At 50.0% G+C, this 14939-nt stretch overlaps 1 protein-coding gene across 1 annotated transcript in view; it reads left to right on the top strand.

Moving 5' to 3' along the window:
• TENM4 (teneurin transmembrane protein 4) overlaps positions 1–14939 on the top strand; it is a 410796-nt gene that overhangs the window by 295505 nt on the left and 100352 nt on the right. The window contains exon 14 of the mRNA XM_047751949.1: positions 12800–13016. Within this exon, the coding sequence (XP_047607905.1) occupies positions 12800–13016 (217 nt within the window). The remainder of the gene's footprint in view (positions 1–12799; positions 13017–14939) is intronic.

Genomic DNA, 14939 nt, shown 5'->3' with positions numbered 1-14939 from the left:
AAGAGATAAGAAACTAAATCAAAAGTTAGCTCCTCCTTTCTAGTGATGGCCTAACAGTTGGCCTAGTCCAAGTGTGTTATATGAACTCCCTTGTGTTTATACCAGGACACTTTCTAGTATACTGCAGAGTCAGAAGTCAACAGGCCAGAAATTCGGCATCCCAGCCTTCAGGAACCTTCTACTTAGCACGATTCTGCAATCTCAAAGCACCATAAGGATTATAGGGCCTAGTGTGAGCTATTGTGATTACTCTGGTTCATTGGCCTTGAGTTGGCTCCAGTAGCCTTAGGCTGTTTCAGACCACTGACCTTTGTCTGAGCCAGCTTTCAGTCCTTCTCCCTGCTGCCTCAATCCAGGAGGTGGTCAGGCCTGAAGCACCCAGTCCTAGGCCCCACAGAGTGAGTGTCAACAAGGGGCTCGTGGGTCAGGTGTGGTAGCCGAGCAGAGACAGTGGGTCCGTGGTCTCCTCCTGAGATCTCCCAGGGCTGAAATGTCCCTTCATCAATCTGAGACTTTGGGGAGCTCATTCATTCTTGTGCTCCATAAATATCCAGAGTTCCTGTTATGCAGGCCCGAGGCCAGGGGCAGACATAAATCCTGTCCCCACATTCCAGGAACTCAAAGGAGGGCGCAAGACCACAGCTGAATGCTAATGGATGCTGATCAATGCCCTTGCTGGGTTCTCTGTTGGTTGTCGTGGGAGAAGGAAAACATTTAAAGAAGGTGGTTCTTGGCAGTTCCCATTGTGGCTCAGCAGGCGAAGAACCCATCTAGTATCCATGAGGATGCAGGTTTGATCCCTGGTCTCGTTCAGTGGGTTAAGGATATGGTGTTACCACCAGCTGTGGTGTAGGTCACAGATGTGGCTCAGGTCCCTCGCTGCTGTGGCTGTGGTGAGGGCTGGCAGCTGCAGCTCCGATTAGACCCCTAGCCCTGGAACTTCCATGGAAGGAAGGAAGGAGAGAAGGAAGGAGAGAGAGAGAGGGAGGGAGAAAGAACAATAGAAAGGAAGGAAGAAAGAAAGAAAGTAGTGCTCGAGTAGGCAGGTATTTCTCCAAAAGGAAAGGACCTTCCAGTCAGAGAAAACATCATGGGCAAAGCAGAGAACGGTACCAAGTAGCCCTGCCTTCAGGCAAGTACAGGACGGTCGTATTTGCTCTTCGTGGGAAAGAGATGCCCAGCCTGAAGGATGTGCCTGCCTTCCTCGGCATTCCCCTTCGCGTTGCCTGTGTGGACGCAATCCCATGATGAGCACTGGCAGTCGTGTAGCTGGAAGAGGAAGGGAGAGGCCCCATACCGTGAGGTCGTTCCCTTCTCAGGAATGCAGGGTCTTAGCCAAAGCCTCAGACAGCCGCTGAATATCTGAGCAGCAAAAGATCTGCGTGTCCTTGAGAAATGTGGGGAGAGGGTGCACCTCCCCCACAACACACCTACCAGGAGAGGTTATAAAACGAGGGTCATTTATCCCCTTCCATGAACCGCAGTGCTGGTGCATCTTCTGTTCATCGTCCTTCAGAGCCAGCCTTCCCAGTGTCGGGCCCCCTCAGTGGTGACATGGCGAGAGCACACAGGAGCCCAAAGCCACACAGCTTCGGTGGGAGAAAGGGCTTTTCATGCTAGGACACAGGGCTCATCTAGAATCCAGAGATCCACAGCCTCCTTCAGCTGCTGTGGAGATGAACCACCAGGAACTGGAAAAGAACAATCAGAAAATTCCCAAGTGTAAGAGAATATATCTCCTCCATCGATGGAGCATGATACAAACGGGGATGAAATTTTGCATACTTTTTTTAACGTTTTATTGAAGTATAGTTGATTTCCAAGGCTGTGATAATTTCCACTGTGTAACAAAGTGATTCAGTCATACACACACACATATCCATTCTCTTAGATTCTCTTCCCACATAGATTATCACAGAATGTTGGATAGACTTCCCTGTGCTATACAGCAGGTCTCTGTTGGCTGATCATTCCATATACCTCAGTGTGTTGCATATGCCCATCCCAAACCCCCAGTCCATCCCTCCTACCCCCCCCCCACCTGTCCCCTTTGGTAACCATAAGTTTTTCAAAGTCTGTGAGTCTATTTCTGTTCTGCAAATAAGTTCATCTATATCTTTTTTTAGATTCCACTTATAAATGATATATGTTTGTCATTCACTATCTGACTAACTTTACTTAGTACGATGGTTTCTAGGCCCATCCATGTTGCTGCAAATGGCATTATTTCCTTCCTTTTTATGGCTGAGTAATATTCCATTGTATGTATGTACCACATACTTTTTAGCAGGGCCATGCAATAGTACTGTTACCTGAGTTCATTCACTCACTCAGCCAACATTAACTGCATGTCTACTCTACATTGGCCCCCGACCTGGGTCGTGGGGCTTCAGAGACAGCTAAGACACTCTCCCTGTCTATGTGACATTCACAGCCTGGAGGGAGAAATAGCACGCAGTTGCAATGCAGCAGGACCATTGCTGTGATAAAGGAGCGTCTACTCATTCAGCCGATGTTATCAAATGCCTGGGTACCCTCCTGGAAGCTGGGGTGTAGTCCTGTCTTGTGGGGCTTCCAGTCCGGCCAGAAAGACATCTCAGGGGTGATCACAGTTGGGGAGACGGTTAGCAGGGAGACCAGGTTGTCGAGGGAGCCTGACCTGGTCAACAGCAAGATGAGGGGACATGTCCCCTCAGGACCCTCTCAGTGTGGTGGACTCTCCATCCACTGGGGGAACCAAGGGGAAGGAGCAGGGGGACCCTGCTTTGCAGGGTGGCACAGATGAAACAATGGCAAGGGGTTAAACTGTCCCCGGGTCCTGGAGGGGGCCAAGCTCCATCCTCCCTGGCCTCTACCATTCTGGGTCTTGGCCAGACAGGGACAGTTTTGGTGGAGGGAGAAACAGCAGACTGTCCAAGGTGACGCAAGAGTGAGCCACATTTAGCGCTTGGCTCTTTTCCATTCTGTCAAGCACACATTTGCTGGGCCCCTGCTGTCCGCCAGGCACCACGCTCCTTCTGAGAGGGTAGAAAGCCTGATGAATGTGGCCCAGTCTTTTCTCCCTCAGGACGCCCACAGTCATTGGGAAGAAATTGTTGTCCAAACAACTAAATCTAATGGAGGCAGAATGAAACAAGGGCTTTCATTTCAGCCACGGCCTGGGACACGGCAGAATCCCAGATAAGTAAGTCAGCGTGGAGGGGGAAGAAATGTTAGCGTCTCGCTGAGTGATTGCTTTTGGCGGATGTGACCCAGGGGTTTGGAGGAGGATTTAGCAGAGGTTGATGTCGAGTAACAGGACTGGAGGAGACAGAGGACGCAGATTTCAGCTCCCTCCGCTGCTCCCCTGCACGGTACAGACAGGGAAACTGGGGCCCAGAAGAGGGGAGGGGACTTCATACACATCTAAGTCACGCAGAAAGCCATTAACCCAGCGGGACCAGGACCAAGACGAGCCATTCTGCACCATCTGTGGACCACTTCCTCCTAGAGATTTGTCCCCTCCTAGGCGTGTAGTGTGAGGGCTTTCTCGAATTTAAAGAGGCTACAACAAGAGTTCCTATTGTGGCTCCGCAGACAAAGAACCCAACATAACGTCTGTAAGGATGTGGGTTCGATCCCGGCCTCGCTCAGTGGGTTAAGGTTCCGGCGTCGCCTCAAGCTGCGTGTAGGTCACAAATGTGGCTCCGATCCCGATCCCACATGGCTGTGTCTGTGGTATAAGCCAGCAGTTGCAGCTCCAGTTCGACCCATAGCCTGGGAACTTCCATATACTGCAGGTGTGGCCACAAGAAGGAAAAAAATTGTACCGTAGAGCAGACCAGGGGATACCAATGATAACTTACGTGTCGTTTCAGTTTGCAAAGGAATCGTGCACCCACCCAGCAACACTGGGAGGTATGTGACGTTCTTATCCCCTTACTGTTTCTTTACGACAGGGAAGCTAGGGCTTAGTGACAGGTGGCACAGCTGCCGGGTGGCAGAAACTGCACAGCCCATGAGGTCTGGCCACACGAGGCTTTTCAGACCTCAACTGACAGCTCCGTTGTTAAACCTGCCATGGCTCTTCAAGTTATCTGCGAACTCCTAGTTTCTCTTCTTTCCCAATTTGCTAGGCTTAAAGCAATATTTTACAAATTAAACTTGAATTTCAAGCTTCATTGGAATATGTTACAGTGTTTTTAAATGTAGACCAAAAAGAAAAAGTTAACGCAGTATGGCTGAGTTGGGTTTAGCCGTGTGACTTTGTTTCTCTTCTCGCTTATGGTTGTTCTAGGTTTTATAGGGCAACTCAGACCCTGACCGTGACTCCCGGTTCCCTGGCCCTCTCTTAGCTGCCATTCAATGGAGCTGGTCAGAGCACTGGTTAGTGAGAGGGATCAGCAGAGCAGGCTGGCAGGGCAAAGGCCCCCAGTCACCGCACAATGTCAGGTCCTCTGTGTGGCCCCCTTGACGAAAAAGATGTTCTGTCTTCATGCGGGTCCCTTTAGGAAGCCCTCTGGGAAGTGCTGTCACAGGCACCTTCTTGTGTGTTACACACTGACCTCCAATGGGGGCGTTCGTGCCCATTTCAGAGTGGAGACGCTGTGCCCCAAAGATGCTAAGTGCCTATAAAATAAGAATAATAAGGAAGTTCCCATCACGGCTCAGCAGTTAACTAGGATCCAGGAGGACGCAGGTTCAATCCCTGGCCTCGCTCAGTGGGTTAAGGATCCGGCATTGCCATGAGCTGTGGTGTGGGTCACAGATGCGGCTTGGATCCTGTGCTGCTGTGTCTGTGGTGTATGCTGGCAGTTGCAGCTCTGATTCGACCCCTAGCCTGGGAACTTCCATATGCTGCCAGAATGGCCCCAAAAAGACCAAAAGAAAAAAAAGAATAATAAGGCCTACGTTGTAGGGTTGCTGTAAGGACTGCAGGTGATATATTTAAATCCCTGGAGAAGGAACACAGCACAGAGATGTCAGAGTATAGGATCTGCACCCAGCTCATCTGAGTTCAAATCCTGCCTCCTCCATTTGCTGGTGGCATGACCTTGAATGAGTTATTGAGCTTCTCTAAGCCTCGGTGCATCACCTGCAAATGTCAGTTCTCTTTTTCCTGCTCCTGTCCACCTGTAATCTCAAAAGCATGATGTTTATTATATAAGGAATATATATTTATTTATAAGTAATGATTTTCAAATTTGGAATTACATCCTCTATAGAATGTTATATGCTACTTTTTGGGCCTATGATTATACTGTATTTCTCCCTGTAATAATGTATTTTGACCTTTTTCATCTCTTAAATTTTGCATTCCACATTGTCACATGCTCACTGCTAGAAGGAAAAAGATTCGCATGTACAGAAAGGAAAATAAGAGGCGACGTTTAGAGAGCATCTCTAAGCACCAGGCCCTGTGCTGGACCTGGTGTCCATGAGCTCCAGGGCCTCGCAAAACACTTGCAGGGTAGATATTTACGTGCAGGAAACCAAGGCTCGCTGAGCTGACATGGTTTTCCCAAAGTCACACGGTGGATCCGTGGGAGAGCTAGAAGGAGGATAGAAGCTATGTTTATAAAGAGGAAGCCAAAACAAAAACACTGGCATTTAAGTAACCAGGCCCCTTTCAATAAAGGATCTTCAAGCAGCCTCAGGGTATATTCATCTCGTTAGATACTGTTGGTCTCATAAAAAAAAAAAAAAAAAACAATCGTGGATTGCAATGTAGATAATTGATAGATGCAGCCTGGAAGGAGAAATTTCAGGAAAACTGAGAATAAAGCTCTCTGTCCTGCCTCCCCCACCTCCCATCACTGGAAAAAGAGTTCACATAAAGCCGTAGAGTGTGGTCACCCTTCAGCCCATCTCTAAACCACGCTTCTTGTGATAAGAGACAAGAGAGAAATTGACCTTTAAAAATCCTGTGTTCCAAGGAGCAGATAAAGATTTTTGCAAAAATCTTCTTTTCAAAGAAGGCACAGAATTTACAATAGCAAATGACAAAAACTTCTCCCAGATATGTACAGACTGGGAAGCACATTCCACCCTCCACACGGCACCCCACCTACCCCAAGGCCTCCCCAGATGCTGCCCACAGCCTGCTCTAGAGACGGCAGGCCACGAGATGAGGCTGGCTGATGGGTTTGGAGCCTGGGGAGGAGCTAAGCCTGCAGAGAGCTGGATGGGCTTGTTATCCCCTGTCCGTGGGATCATCAGGTTAAGGAACCATACAGACAACTCTGATGAAAAGCATTTACTACTCCACAGATTTCCCAAACCCACTGCTAAACCAGACCGTCTCTAAATCTGCTCTCCTTCTGACTCATTCTTGTCGATGCTCTGGTCTCAGTTTCAGCATTCCTTCTTCCAGGACATATCACAGCCCTCAGCCCGCACCGGGCTCCCAATCTTAGGTCCCCCCGCCCTCTCTGCTTCCTTCTTTCCCAGCACACGGTTGTTCCTGACCTGCCGTTGGATGTGTGACTATTTCCTTCCCATCCATCCAGTGCCTAGCACGGGGCCTGCCAGCCACGTGACAGGTGCTGAAGGAACAGAAAAGGCCAGTCCCCGGTGCCTCCTCTCCGAGGAGAGGAATGAGTTCTTCCTGGAGGAGTGGATCCACCACGCCCCACGGCCCTTGATGGGCCCTGGCCAATGGATGGAGCTGTTTGATCTGGGAACCTCACACAACGATTCACTCATTGTTTCGTTCGCTCAACAGATACGAGACTCACTGTGCCGAGGGCCCTGTGCTATGCATTTGGGATAAGAAATAAACACGTCAGTCCCTGGCCTCTGTGGGTGGGGACAGGACTGGGGAGCCAAGATGTCCAAAGCAATGATAGAGAAAGAGACATGGATTGTGGACTAGGGCCTAACAGTTGGATTTGGAGAGATAGGGGACCAGGGCCACTGCCACTTCCCTAGCAGCGTGATGTTGGGTAACTCCCCTAACCCGACCCCTGTGCCCTCTTTTGCAAGGATGAGAAGGCCAGCTGAATCACCTCCTTCAAGAGAACTCCCGTGCCTGCCTATCACCCGCTGTGAAAGTTCCAGCAGGCTGGCCGCCAGGGGAGACGGGCTTGTGGCACAGCAAGGCCAGGAGGTGGCCATCAGGCTGGTCAGCCTCACAGGCTGCCCCCTCCGCCCCCACCTGACTGCTGAGAACACTGTTAGTAGAGAGGAGATGGTCGCCCACGGTCCCGCCCCTCCCTGACCGCTGCTAAGGTCACAAAACGAACTAGAAGCCACCTCCAATCAGGACTGGGACCCACTGCAGAGGGCATCCCCAATTCCTGCATAGTGAGCGCCAGGCACGGCCACGGGTGTGGGGAAGAGACCGAACCTCCTTTCACTGAGTTACCCGTTTACTCTCACAGCCCAGGAGACCTTCAGCAACCCTAAGAGGAGCAGGGCTTATTGTCCTGGTTTTATGGGAGTAAATTGTGTCTCAGACGCAGGAAGGGATAGGCCCAAGGTCTTATGGCAGGAGACTGACAGGCTCGGGGAAGGACCCCTGTCTTCAGGCGTCCAGCCTGGATTTGTTTTCTCTGCTTGGCACTCTCCAAGGTCCGGTGATGCCCACCAGCAGGACGGGCATTGAGGGGGGGTGTCAGAGGAGATGGCTGGGCCCCATCTTCAAGTCGGTAGCACAGCACATACGTGGAAGTGTCAGCAGAAGCCAGTGCTCTGTGCACCACGAGGCATCTTAGCACCAAGGGCTCAGGGGCACAAGACTCGCTCTGGAATGTTCCTCTACTGCCCCAGAGACCTGCCCCCCCCCCTTTTTCCCTCCCTTCCTCCCCCCCCCCAGCTTTCTTTTTTACTCTCTATTCCACCTTTTTCCTGGCCATTTCCTTCTCCCTTCCCTTTGCTCCCCTGCCCACCCCATCCCCCAGCAGAGGCCACTGCCTGGCGTGGCATCACGGTCCCTCCTGCCCTCTAGGAGCCTGACTGGCCTCTGTCACCTCTAGCTGCCCCTCTAAATTTTCTCCGTCCAAAGAGAGAGAGAGAGGAGGCCTTCTTAACAACCAGGAAAAAGGACATTTCTGGGGGAAAATATTATTTCCCAGAAGTTGGGGTTTGGGGTTTTATTAGAAAATTTGGAGGAAAGAGAAGAAAACCCGCTTTATTTTCCTGGTGGATTTTTGGTCTTTGTTTTTGCTGCTGTGATAATGAGGGTCTCTCAATGGGAACAGTAAATAAAGGAAAGACGGACTTTGGCTGGACATCAACTTGGATGTAACATACAATTAAGTGTTTGGAAAATGTAAATGTCTCCAGTTGAGCCAAAACCAGAGAATCTCGAAAACCACACATTGATGGGTTTCTAGTTTACCCCCAAATTTACTTTTCTGTCCCCCAAACATACTTATTCCTCTTACTACAACTTTTCTAAAATTTGTCATCAATGCCTAAGAAACTGACACTGCGGCAGAGTCTTCCTATCGAGCCACCGTGTGCCCTCTTGCGGGCTGCCCCGTGCAGCATTTGAAAATATGGATAGGGCTTTGCCTGGAAGCTGGTCGCGTAAACTGAGACTTTGATATAAATTGTGTGGGCCCTGCTCATTCCTAAAATCTGTATTTCACCTATGATGATCTCTGTCAGGGGAGGTTTAGCCCACATTTATGACTCGGCAAATATTTGCCAAGTGCACGATCAGGGAGCATCCGTGTAGGGAGGTTTGGGGCCAGTGCTCCTGGCCGCATTAATCTCTCTAAGCCATGAAGCATGAGTCAGCAACTCCACAGTCCCAGGGTCTCTGCTACAAGCGCCCCGCGCTGATGCCCCCACTTTAGAGAACCCCCATCTTCATGTCCCCTGAGGTCGCTGCTTCCCTGACTCACAGGTGTGTCCCTATGGCTGTGTTCCTCTGGTTCCCTTCTCCCAAGCCAGACAGACCTTGTCCAGAAAAGGCTGCCCTGAAAGGTGGGTCGAGAGAGGGGCGCTCTGTTCCCCGGATCCCTGTTCAAGGGAAGCACCTGGCCCGGAGCTAGTGGTAACTAGTATTTATTTATAAAGCGCTTACTTAGGTGCTGGTCATGGTGTGAAGTGCTCCCCATCCAGGCACTTACCTAGTCCTCCCAGCATCTCTCTGCGGTAGGTCTGACGGTTCACCTCACACACGGGCAAACCGAAGCTCAGAGCCCTCGCTGAGACTTTCATTTCTAGCAGAATGGCCAACTAAATCATCACAGAGGCCCTCTGACCACAAGGAGCAGCAATTTGATTTTAAAATGCATTGCTCAGAGTTCCCATCATGGCTCAGTGGTTAACGAATCCAACTAGGAACCTTGAGGTTGCGGGTTCGATCCCTGGCCTCGCTCAGTGGGTTAAGGATCCGGCGTTGCCATGAGCTGTGGTGTAGGTTGCAGCTGTGGCTCCAATCCTGGGTTGCTGTGGCTGTGGCGTGGGCTGACAGCTACAGCTCCGTTTCGACCCCTAGTCTGGGAACCTCTGTATGCTGTGGGTTCAGCCCTAGAAAATACAAAAATACAAAAATAAAATGCATTGCTGAATTTGTTTTTCAAAAGGGAAGAATTACAAGGAGATCCTGCTGAATAGCATTGAGAACTTTGTCTAGATACTCATGTTGCAACAGAAGAAAGGCTGGGGGGAAAATGTAATTGTAATGTGTACATGTAAGGATAACCTGACCCCCTTGCTGTACAGTGGGAAAATAAAATAAATAAATAAATAAAAAGGGAAGAATTAAGGAGTGTGGGGAGTCCCAGATTCCAGAGGCAAGGATGAAGCTGAAAGCTAGGGCAGTAATCCCGAAATGAGTCGGCCGCCATCTCCAGGAGCTCACCGTGAGGGGAGGCAGAGAAAAATCAGAATTACGGTCTGGGGCGTGGGCTGAGTGCTGTGATGGCAGTCACCCCAAGTGTCGTAGCATCTCAGCAAGGCTCGTAAATTCATTTCTTCCACTTAACAAAATAGGTCCTCAGTCTCTTCAGGACCAGAGAACTGTCCCTGTTTCAGAAAGAATTTAATTCAAGTTCTGAGTCACCTTCTTCACTGATTGACTGTGTGACCTTGACCCAGTTACTTTACCACTTCAAACCTCTGGTTCCCTCTCTCTCCAGTGGGGGCGATGGTGGTGACCTTGGCTCCTTCGCAGAGTTGACATTCACTATCACGTTCCGTGCAAACATTCCTTGTAAAGCATTTAGCACGATGCCTGGTGCTGAGAAAGCGGCAGCTGTGATTATCCCCATTGTTTAGTACAAATATTAACAGTAATAATAATCTTTCCTGCTCACTTTCCAACCAGGACCTGAGGACAGGAAGCAGTTCTTCCAGGGTGCCACAGAGCAGAGTGTTTATAAAGAGGTAAAAGACTGGCTTCCAGGGACTGCTTCGGTGGTAAACAAGAGCAGGCAAGAGCTAATAAAATTTCAAATTAGCCATGACTTTTCACGGCCCTTCAATTGTGCTAGCTGATTTAATGGTCAGCGTCCCTTCTCGCTGGGATTGAATAATGGAGCATTTCTGCAGAGTTATGGATGCGGCAGCTGAATCTGTCATGCTAACATCAATAGCAGAATGCAAATAACCCTCGGCTCGGGCTGTAATTATGTGTTTAAGCCGTGTCTGACAGGGGCAGCACGGGAGTGTGTGATGGAGCCTGGCGACTACAGGCGAAGACAGGTGCCTGGCTAGGCAGTTAGCCGGTGTATCTGGGAGCTGGGATGGGAGCCACAAGTTGGGACTCAGCACAGAGCTGGGGTGAGGGGAGGCCTTTCCTCCGCATCTCAGGATGAAGCTGGCCAGTGAGCACAGGACAGATGGCCTTTCGCTTTGATGAGCCTCGTTCTAGGTTCCGGGTTGGGGAAGGGGAGCTGCCTCGGATTAAGTACTTCCTGTGTGTTAAGAACTCTGCTAGAGTTGGGAATATATACTATGCTTTTCGTTTGTGTAAGAAAACCTGTGACTCTCACTCTTATCGTCCACTTGTAAGAGGTGTGGGAAACTGAAGCCGGAGAATGTAAGCAACCTGCCCAAGGTCACAGTAGTAAGTTTCAGAGGAAGGCCTTGACCTCAGCCTGGCTCGGGTGCTCCCACTCTTTACCACTGTCCCGCCCTCCTTGAGATCATATCGCAGTTCTTAGATGCCGTGCAAAAGCTGGGAGAGAAAGCCGCAGGATTGTCATCCTAATGTATTACGAAGGGAAAAAACTGGATTTCGGGGAGGTCAGGTAGCTTGCCTGAGGCTTCAGCACCCCGAGGCTAGTACGGAGGCTCAGGGGTGCTGCCTGTGGGGGGGTCAGGGGGCACCCAGTCTAGCCAGTGCCCAGGCACTTGCTGGTGGGCAGCTTCTATGTTATAAATCCAAGGAGACAGAAGTAAGAGAATATGTCAGTGATGGGGAGACGGGGACTCAGAGAGGTTCCGTACAGGAACCTATCCAGTGTCTTTCTCAGGGGCAGTGCTGGAACTTGACCTTCAGTCTCTGAGCCCAGTATGATCCTCCCATCATACTATACTGTTTAATTGAATTGAACAGAGAAGGCTTTTCTGCTTTTTATGGACTGCTATTTGGTTCATCCTCTGGATTCACTTGTCGGTGAATTCATTCAATTTCAATTCATGCATTTATTTAACAGTCATGTTTTAGCACCTATGCTAAGTGCTGGGGTACAGCAGAGATAACCAGAGCAGGATCCATGCCCCCAGGGTGGTGGGAAGTTTGCCCAGAGCCACACAGCTGGGAGGCAGGAGAGGCAGAATTCCCACCTGCAGATGCGCGCCTGCTTAGACTGTTCTCTGCCTACAAAGCACACAGACTGTGCCCCCAGGCCTTCCCTCTTCCCACTCTGGGCAGTATCTGCTGATCCCTGGTCTGTTATCTATTTTAAGCTATTCTGTTGGGGGCCTGTAAGAGCACTTTCAGATAATGAGACCAAAATTTTGAGCTCTGGTCGGATTTCTTTCTTGGCACTTTGAGAAGCTGGAAGCTGTCATATCATTTTCAGTCCTAAAGACATCCACCCGTGTGGTAAAGAGAATTCCCTGCAAATGACAACTGGGTCAGTGACCTGAAGCCATCCGGCAAACTCAGAAAGCCCCTGTCACAGAAGGCAGAGCTGAGTCTCCTTCCGCAGCGCTGCCTCCTCCCCAGCCCAGGCCAGCCGACCGCCAGGTCTTACTGTCTTTGCCTCCTCGGTGTCTCTCCAAACCATCCCGCTCTTCCAGCCTCCACTGTTCCTGCTCCAGTCTCAGGAACCATTATTCTTCCCATGTGGCATCAACAGCACCCCCTTCCTGGACCCGCCCGCTTCCACTTTGGGCTCCATTCAGCCCCCCTCCTGATGCCGGGGGTGTTCCTTCAGCAGGTGCACATCAGACAGCGTCACCCCCTAGCTAACACCTCTCAGCAGCTCCCCCTGTCCCGAGGGTGAAATGCAAACTCCCTAACCTGGCCCAGGGAGCCCCGCTGTCTGCTCCCCGCCAGCCTCGCAGCCTCATCTCGTGCTGTTCCCCGCACCCCTGAACCCAGCCATGGCATTTAGCAACTCCAGTGCTCACCTCTGGGCCTTCATCTATATATAATTCTCTCTATCTCTCTGGAAAAAAAAATAATAACACCTGTCACGTTGCCCACTGACTTGTCTGTCTCTCCCACTAGACTGGTGGGCTAAGACCTGATCTGATTCGGAGAGGCACCGAATCTCCTCGGTGCCCAGCAAGGGCCCTGGCCCTTAATAAAGTTTTTCCATGATGGAAGCTCGAGAAGTGAATGAAGACACTGTGGACAAACAATGCTGATGGGACACAGCCACATAAACCCTATGCTCTGTCACCCGTGCAGATGGCTTGGTGGACTGCATGGACCCCGACTGCTGCCTGCAGCCCCTCTGCCATGTCAACCCGCTGTGCCTGGGCTCCCCCGACCCTCTGGACATCATCCAGGAGACCCAGGCCCCCGTGTCCCAGCAGAACCTGCACTCCTTCTACGACCGCATCAAGTTCCTCGTGGGCCGGGACAGCACACACATCATCCCCGGGGAGAACCCCTTTGACGGAGGGTGAGTCCAGCTCTGGCCGTAGCTTTCTGAAGGGGAAGCGACTCGCCTCCGGGGCCACGTTTGGGTGGGTGGGGGCTGGGGGAGGCCAGGAGGGTGGGCATCAAAGTCTCCTGGGGGCATGTCAGGGGCAGGGGTGGGCAGGGAAGTAGCCTCAGGTCCCCACATTTAGAAAACTGCTATCCAAGCCATTTGGAATTTTTACGAGCCAAGTTTTGCTGTTCTCACTGGGTGATAGATGGAGAGAGTGAGAAATCAAAGGTCCAAGGGGATCTTGGATCAATACCCACTTTGCAGTCAGCTCTTACTGATGCTGCGGTCTCCAGATGAGCTGAAAAGCACTGACACTGCGCTCCTGCGGGGCCGACATTAGAGACTGTGTGAGGCTGGGGTGGGCATGCCTCCGCTGGCATCCCAGGCCACAGACCCCTGACTCTTCCACAAGTTTTCAGTTAGGAGGTCTCTTGGACAGTTTTTTACTGAGGTCTCTCCCGTGCCAGGTCCTGGGCTGGAATCACAGAGACGAGTGGAGGACAGTCCCTGCCTATTGATTGCTCACAGTCCCACTAGGGGGACAAAAAGCCTTTCCAGTGTGATTGGCCAGAACTGTGCCCCCAGGGTACTCCAGAAGCATAGAGAGGGTGTTCCTGGGTAGAGGGAAGGCTGAGACTGAAGAACTGAATCTTAAAGATGAGAAATCGTTCGCTCAGCAAGGGAGAGAGAGGGGGCTTCCAGGGAGAGGGAACAGCTCGTGCAAAGACCCAGGGGCATGAAGGGAGTCAGCAAGAGGCAGTTCTCTGTTCTCTGCCACCCAGATCAGGGCCCGTGAACTTGGTTCAGGTTTCCAAGCAGGAGGAATTTATGATCTTTCTCTTTTTTTTTTTTTTTTCCCCTGTAGGGCTTATTATTTATTGAAGTGCAGTTGATTTACAATGTTTTTTTAGTTTTAGGTGTACAGCCAAGGGATTCAGTTATGCATACACATGTCTATATACATAGATAGATAGATAGATCTCCATTCTTTTTCAGACCCTTTTCCCCTTTAGGTTATTACAGAAGATTGAGGAGAGTTCCCTGTGCTATATAGTAGGTCTTTGTTAGTTGTCTGTTTTCTATATAGTCGTATGTATATGTTAATCCCAAACTCCTAATTTCTCTCTCCCCCCACCTGCCCTTTTTGATAACCGTAAATTTGTTTTCAAAGCCTGTGAGTCTGTTTCTGTTTTGTAAATAAGTTCATTTATATCATTTCTTAAGATTCCACATATCAGTGGTCTCATATGAGACTTGTCTTTGTCTGACTTCACTTAGTATGAAAATCTCTAGGTCGATCTATGTTACTGCAAATGGCATGATTTCATTCTTTTGATGGCTGAATACTATTCCATTGTATATATGTACCACATCTGTTTTATCCATGCCTCTACTGATGGACACCTTTAGGTTGTGTCCATGTCTAAACTGTTGTAAATAGTGCTGCAGTGAACATCGGGGTGCAAGTTTCTTTTTGAATTCTGCTTTCTCTGTGTAGAGGCCCAGGAGCGGGATTGCTGGATCATATTCTATTTTTAGTTTTTTAAGGAATCTCCAGACTCTTCTCCATAGTGGTTATACCAGTGTACATTCCTACCAACTGTGTAGGAGGGTTCCCATTCTCCGCACCCTCTCCAGCATTTATAGACATGATGATGATGATTTATAGACTTTATGATGGTGACCAGTGTGAGGTGATACCTCATTGTAGTTTTGATTGGCATTTCTCTATTAGCACTGTTGAGCACATTTTCATCTGCTTTTTGGCCATCTATATGTCTTCTTTGGAGAAATGTGTATTTAGATCTTCCACCCTTTTTTTAATTGGGTTCTTTGTTTGTTTTGATATTGAGCTGCATGAGCTGTTGTTATATTTTAGAGATTAATCCTTTG

Source organism: Phacochoerus africanus, chromosome 11, assembly GCF_016906955.1.
Source record: "Phacochoerus africanus isolate WHEZ1 chromosome 11, ROS_Pafr_v1, whole genome shotgun sequence".
Taxonomy (NCBI): Eukaryota; Metazoa; Chordata; class Mammalia; order Artiodactyla; family Suidae; genus Phacochoerus; species Phacochoerus africanus.
This window is presented reverse-complemented; position numbering and strand designations above follow the sequence as displayed.